At 31.8% G+C, this 7,759-nt stretch overlaps 1 protein-coding gene across 1 annotated transcript; it reads right to left on the bottom strand.

The window, feature by feature from the left end:
• Window positions 1-250: 250 nt before the first annotated feature.
• On the bottom strand, window positions 251-6,722 carry LOC127285639 (spidroin-2-like). The gene is made up of 4 exons (XM_051311760.1): window positions 6,688-6,722; window positions 6,335-6,434; window positions 410-1,187; window positions 251-264 (listed from the first exon to the last, which is right to left on the bottom strand). The coding sequence occupies exons 1-4, from the start codon at window positions 6,720-6,722 to the stop codon at window positions 251-253; spliced, it is 927 nt and encodes a 308-aa protein (XP_051167717.1).
• Between the last annotated feature and the right edge of the window lie 1,037 nt (window positions 6,723-7,759).

Raw genomic sequence — 7,759 nt, forward strand, 5'->3', positions numbered from 1 at the left:
AAACTGCATATTTCATCTTTCCACTTGTCCCCCCTTACTTTCCTTTAAAAAAAAAAACTACAATTTTTCTTTCTGCTAATAAAGAGCCATTTCTTTGACAAAACAAAAAAAAATGGATTATTATATTTCCCATTTCCCTAGCTAATTATTTCATTTCATATGGAATATCAGGTTCCCTGTTGATTTTTCTAATTTCATTTTTCTAATTTTAGAATTTCCTTTAAATAAATATTTCCGAAAATATACATTCCTAATACAATTTTCCTGAAAAAATTATGTTCTAAATGTATTAATTTTTTCTAATTTTCAAATTAGCAACCGTTTTCATAGTAACTAGTACCATAGTAACTATTGCCATAGTAACTATTGCCATAGTAACTGGTACCATAGTAACTGTTACTATTGGTACCATAGTAACTAGGACCATAGTAACTAGGACCATAGTAACTAGGACCATAGTAACTAGGACCATAGTAACTAGGACCATAGTAACTAGGACCATAGTAACTAGGACCATAGTAACTAGGACCATAGTAACTAGGACCATAGTAACTAGGACCATAGTAACTAGGACCATAGTAACTAGGACCATAGTAACTAGGACCATAGTAACTAGGACCATAGTAACTAGGACCATAGTAACTAGGACCATAGTAACTAGGACCATAGTAACTAGGACCATAGTAACTAGGACCATAGTAACTAGGACCATAGTAACTAGGACCATAGTAACTAGGACCATAGTAACTAGGACCATAGTAACTAGGACCATAGTAACTAGGACCATAGTAACTAGGACCATAGTAACTAGGACCATAGTAACTAGGACCATAGTAACTAGGACCATAGTAACTAGGGCCATAGTAACTAGGACCATAGTAACTAGGACCATAGTAACTAGGACCATAGTAACTAGGACCATAGTAACTAGGACCATAGTAACTAGGACCATAGTAACTAGGACCATAGTAACTAGGACCATAGTAACTAGGACCATAGTAACTAGGACCATAGTAACTAGGACCATAGTAACTAGGACCATAGTAACTAGGACCATAGTAACTAGGACCATAGTAACTAGGACCATAGTAACTAGGACCATAGTAACTAGGACCATAGTAACTAGGACCATAGTAAGTGACTGTTTCCATAGCAACCGTTTCCATGACAACCATGCCATGCACCTGCTTCTCTCATATTTGTATATTAATATTTCACATTTTGACACATTTCCCCTAAATTGCAAAATACTAAAATTTCTACTATAATTATTGAAATTAAAACATTTCCTTATAATTTGAAAATTCTGTAAAATATTCTCGAATCGTTTGTGAATCGCCATTCATATTAGCGTTAAGTAGAAAATTATCAACTCTGTCTGTCTCTCTCTCTATCTCTCTCTCTCTTTTCCTCTCGGGGAAGACTGATGTCCACTGATCAAAATCCTCTTGGTCAGAGAGAAGGACTGATGAGCTCTTTCAACAAGACTCAAAAGCCTTTGAAAAGTTTTCCACGCCTTTGATAAACTAGCGTAATTTCCGGCAATAAGTGTATTAGTGTTGCACTAAAGTCAGTAGTTTACTCATCCCGAGGACAAGAGAAAGAGAATTTCCAACTGATAGAAACGAGTAGTGGGTGGAGGCGATGGTTCTAAAGGGAAACGACTGGGTTACGTTGCGGAGACATGAGTTTCCTCGTAAGTGGTCACAGATTGTTTTGCAGTTAAGGTAACAATTTAAAGCGCACCTATGGTGTGTTGTGTGTCACCTATATATATATATATGTATATGTATAGCCTAGAGAGAAAATTGAATCGCAAACCTTTCATACGCAACACATACACAATATATACATATATATATATATATAGAATTCCGATAGTCTGGGATTATTTCTCACTTAATTATCCGGAAAAGCCACACTGGAACCAGTCTCCTACACAACCATATAGCTTAGGAAACAGTTTCCGTAAACTATTCAATAAATGCAGCTAAAGTTACTCTCGCTTCATTAATCACTTCTGTCTAACATTTTAAGCTTATTATCCACTTCATTTTCTATAACTAAACTTCTCTTTTACATATTTATTGCTTATATTCTTTAGAAACATTTTTTCAACGCGGAAAATTGTGCAACTTGAAATAATATTTATTAAGCATATTTACACAACAGTAAACTATGAGATATTTGAAAACAAAAAACTATACATGAAGGATATTTTTAATATACCATTTACTATTAAATTTCAAAATTCCTTTAATTATCTATTAAAAGTCCAAATAGTACAAAAAAGAGGAAAATATAATTTTCAATAAAAATTTCAATGGAGGAAAAAAAATTTTTTTTGCAAACTCACTATTGTTGAAAAGTACTATCTCTAAATCGTATTTTATCGGATCGATAGAGAGAGAGCACAACTTAGGCTGTTATTACCTCCGGGAATCTATTCATTTGGTGTGTATGTATATATATATAAATATATAGTATGTGTGTGTATATTCGATCGATGTGCGTTTCCGCAATCATTTTCAATTTATTCGCAAAAGCGGCGAAAACCTAGAAACGCGCCCCTTTCCTTCAATGGGTCCTCTCTAAATTAAATCCACCATATCAGACACGTTTTATTTAATCAGAGCTCAACACCGAAATCCCAGATAGCCCTCCCTCTATCTCTCTCACTCTCTCTCTCTCTCTGCCCGCGCAAAGTACGATTTTCAAAGCGATACCCACGAACGGAAATATTTATTAAGTTACTTCGCAGACGCAAATGATTTCACGCGAATTTGCCCGTAAATTGAAAATCTCCTCCATTTTAAGTATTATATATAAAAATTGTCTTTTGTTTCAAAAATCCTTTTATTTTTTTTTTTATTGTTAAACTGAACGCATTCAAAAAAAATTTAAATAATTATTTAAAAAATTGAATATTCCCAGGTGAAAAAATTAACGTCACTAACGTTACTTATGTTACTAACATTACTAATGTTACTAACGTTAGTATCTATAAAAAAATAAGGAGTTTCTAAAATATATTTTCACAGAAACTTTGCCACTACTTTCCCATTACCACTTTCACTTCCACTTAAACTTCTTATAATTTTCATTCCCATTTCCACTTCTACTTTTTCTAATTCTCATTCGCACTTCCATTCTCACTTCTACTCTTTCTAATTCTCATTCCCACTTCACTTCCACTTTTTCTAATTTTCATTCCCATTTCCACTTCCACTTTTTTATATTCATTGCCACTTCCACTTTTTCTAATTTTCATTCCCATTCCTATTTCAACTTCCAGTTTTTTATATTCATTGCCACTACCACTTTTTCTAATTCTCATTCACACTTTCACTTCCACTTGTTCCAATTTTCATTCCCATTTCATCTTCCACTTTTTTATTTTCATTACAAGTTTTTTATATTTTCACTCCCACTTCCATTCCTAATTTTTTAAATTTTCATTATCACTTTCACTTTTTCTAATTTCCATCCATGGTAATTAAAAAAAGTGGAAATGGTTGTATAAATGGAAATTAGAAAGAGTTTTAGTCGAAATGGCAACAGCTAATGAAAATTAGAAGTGGAAAAAATGTGAGTAGAAGTGGGAATGAAAATTAGAAAAAGGGAAGTGGGAATAAAAATTAGAAAAAGTGGAAGTGGTAATGAAAATAAAAAAGTGGAAGTGAAAGTGGAAATGAGAATTAGAAAGAGTGGAAGTGGGAATGGAAGTGCGAATGAGAATTAGAAAAAGTGAAAGTGGAAACGGTAATGAAAATAAAAAAGTGGAAGTGATAATAGAAATGAAAATTATAAAAAGTGCGGGTAAGAACATTAAATACTTCCTGGTGGTCGATTTTCGACATGTTTCTGCAAAAATACAATTTAGAAACATTTTCTTAATTTTTTTATAGGTACTAACGTTAGTAACATTAGTAACGTTAGTAATGTTAATTTTTCTACCTGGGTTATTTAAATAATTATTGAAAAAACCGAATAATTATTTAAATAATTGAATAATCAAAAATAGTTCTCTAATTTTCGAAAATAAAAAAAAAAAAAAAAAAACCTTTTATGAAATTAGGAAAAACTGAAAAAAGAGCGTTGAACGTTTTTGGAGAAGAAGTAGAAGAAGAAGAAGGAGATAGAATTTTCAAAGGAAAGCCGCCTGACTTTGAAATAGAAAGATCCCTTATCTATGGATTTAATATTAACAGGATTCCTTTTAAGATTTCTTGAAGACACCAAACTTAAAAGAGAGCGTTTTGAAGAAGAGAGAAAGAGAGAGAGAGAAAGAGAGACACTGAACATTCAAAGTAACTCCTCTCTAATATCAGTCAATGCTCTTTTAGAGAATATTTCTTAAGTCATGAAACTGATTACACGAGAGCGCTCTATTACTCATTTTTCTTTTTTCATAGTCGCTAATTAAGTCGTTCAGATTGCACTTTACTTAAAAAAAAAAAAAAATTACAAAAGTAGTAGTTATTAAATTTCCATCATACTTTCTTTTAACAATTTTCCAAAAAAAAAAAAACAGAAAACAAATTTCTTTTTTTAAAAAAAAATTGTGGATGAAGGTTGAATTTTCTCTTGATGAATGGTAGATTTATTAAATATATTAAATTAAATAGAAGAGAAAGAGGAACAAAAGGCAACCCCATTTCATCTGCTTATTAATATTCTGTCTTTCTCAATGCGTTATCTTGATGAATTGCCCAGTTGTATTTTCTACGGGAGCAAAATCATTGGACCAAACGGCATTTGTATAGTATTTAGCTCAAACTGGCAAAGAGAAAAGTACTCAAAAGCGATGCATCATATTTTATTGCCTTGGCACGCAGGCTTCATTGTTTGCCAGATGTTTTGTTTCTGCTTTTGTTATTTGGTCACCAAGCGCACTTCTTGCTTTTCGAGTTATTATACTCTCTCTCCTTCTCCTTCTCTTTCTCTGTCTGAATTTTCGTACAACGTGAGAAAAGTCAAAGAGAATTACGACATTTTCACCCTAACAATCTCACCTTTTGCTCCTCAACGTTTATCAATTGGTTGTGTTTCTAAGCTCATTTTCCCTTGAATTGTATTATTAAATTCCTTATTTCACAAACCAGATTTATAAATCACTGCTCTTTTCTCTAGATTTATAGAAAAAAAATATATATTTAGGAAAAATTTTTATTTTAGAAACTTTTATTTAGAGAAATTGTATTGTCTGACTAAAACTGATTTGTACTACTTTGAAACAAATTTAAATTTAGAATTTTATAAAAGATTTTACTCTCTAAATCTGAATTAGTAAAAAAATTTACTAATTTGAATTAGTAACTCACTTTTGGCTTCTTAATTAGTAAAATTTTACTAATTATTAGTAACTTTTACTAACAATTAGTAACTTTTACTAACAATTAGTAAAATTTAACTAATTCTAAAGCAAAAAGTGAGTCACTAATTTAAATTAGTAAACATTTTTACTAATTCAAATTTATAGAGGAGAGAAAAAAATTATGAGGATTCGAATTGTCTGACTAAAACCAACTCTTACTATACTACTACCAAAAATTATAATGCCCTGTCTGACCAAAACTATACATTTCTCCTAACAAGAAAAAAACTACAAAAATTCGAAAGTTTCAAATTACTTTTACGATTGATTTTAAAATTACAATTCGTAAAAGTTGGCTGACAATAACCGGTTTTTTCTACTTGTACAAAAATTCAAAATTGTATTATCGAAATTGCACTTTTCTCCTACCATAAAAACTATAAAAATAGTTTTTTAAACGGGAAATCGAAAAACAATTTTTTTCCAAATAGGTAGTTATAATTGCTGGTCCAAAAACTGTCTACTACTGATACAAAAAAAAACTCGTCTTACTAAAACTGTCCTCCACTACTTGTGTTAAAACTACCAAAATTCTCAAAAAATACATATTAATTTTTAAATTTAATTTCGTCGACCAGCGAAATTTAAAAAAATAAATTTCAAAATTTTTATTACGAATTATTCAATTCCCTCTTATCAATTCCAAAAGTAATCTCCAAGTAACTTGTTTTTTAAAAATGCATACCAATTAGATCCAGCCAATGGACTTTTTTTAAATCCCTCTTTCCTCTTCTCCCTTACTTTTTAAAAAAAAAAAAAAAAATGAAATCTCGTAAGAAACGCGTTCGACTCTGAGAAACGTTTGCAATAACGTTTACTCTACGAGTATTTCCAAGAGAATTTTAATATAGTTCTTCCAGTATGGGCAGCAGCAGCAGTAGAAGCAGCCCCCGTTGATTCCTTCCGTCTTTCATCTTCTCTCTCTCTGTGTGTGTGTGTCGCGAGCGCTTCTCTTACTTCTTCTTCTTCTTCCTCTCGCGATAGTGAGAATGGGGGATGAAAACTCGTTCGCATCCGGGCCAATGTGCCTCTCATTGCAAATGCAGAAATGCAAGATCTAGGAGTCACGAGATATTAAACCTCAGTCCTCTTTCTCATCTCTTCGCCTTGGTGGTGGTTCTTTCCACCCCCCCATCCTTGAATGCTGGGGTAAAAAGTCGTTTTTGTTTTGAAATGACACAAGATTCTTGATTCGTAAGAAGAAACACTCGTTATTTCTCTCTTTATTTTACTCCGTTGTTTATTTTCAGTACACACACACAAATTCTGAACTCTCTTTTTCTCTTCTTAAGTTTTCACACTTACTTTACCTTGATGTAACTTTGTTTTCAGCGTCTTTATCCATCTTCATTACTCTTCGTTATTCTTCCCATTCTGTTTATATATAAACTTCCGCAGGAAAAAAAAAACATTCAACAAGGTGGTTGAAATTAAATGTCTTCCATTACTGGGGAGGAGAGAGTTTAAATGAAAAACCGCCACTTATATACATTGTTTTTAAATGGAAACAAGTTTTTAATTTCGTGAAAAAGTTGCAACAACTTTTTTTTTTAGTAATAAGAAAAATAAAAAAAAAAGGATAAAAAAAAAGATTAGAAAATTAAAACTATACCTTAAAATTGATTATATAGTAAAATCATCGAAAAATGATATTTAATAACAAAAGAGACGTTATTAATCTAAGAGTGAAACTCTAGCTCGTATAAAGGGACAAGGGTTGAAAATAATTTATTACGACTAAGGCATTAAAGTCGAGGTGTGCGTGACAGTGTGACAATATAGACTTAGGTGAAATGATAAATGGATTTTAAAGTTACGCCATATAGATATATATAAAGTATAATATGACAGAATTAATTTTAGTACAGAAAAAAATTCAATACAGCCAAAATCGTAAAATCTAGTCTGCATATAATGACTTCTCCTCTTCATCGTAATGACCTTTTTCAATTTGGAAATTTAATATATTAAAGATCGTAAAAACAGTAAAGGAAAATTTTGTGGTTTAGAAAAAATATATAGAGAGAAAGAGGACAAAATTATAGTAGCTCTTGATCTTTGTTACTAACGACCTTATAGAATATTCAACGACGTGACAATAACTCGAAAGAGTAATTAAATGAGGATTTTAAGGGAAGCAGACCAGCAGTTAAGATCCTCTCATTTCAGCTGACTCGTAAATAACACCAAGGGGTGCGGACCTAATGGTTACGTTCACGCTCTCTCTTACTGCATGGACATTCACCTGCAAACGCAACTACACCCATCTCCATTTGCGATGAAATTACGACGATGCGCTTCAAAAGTGAGAGAGAGAGAGGAAAAAAATGTTTATGGACTTCAAGCATGACTCGCCTTTAATAATAATAACTCGTAAAGTGC

This window comes from Leptopilina boulardi, unplaced genomic scaffold (genome assembly GCF_019393585.1).
Source record: "Leptopilina boulardi isolate dan_hultmark-lab unplaced genomic scaffold, ZJU_Lbou_2.1 LbouV2_337, whole genome shotgun sequence".
Lineage (NCBI taxonomy): Eukaryota > Metazoa > Arthropoda > Insecta > Hymenoptera > Figitidae > Leptopilina > Leptopilina boulardi.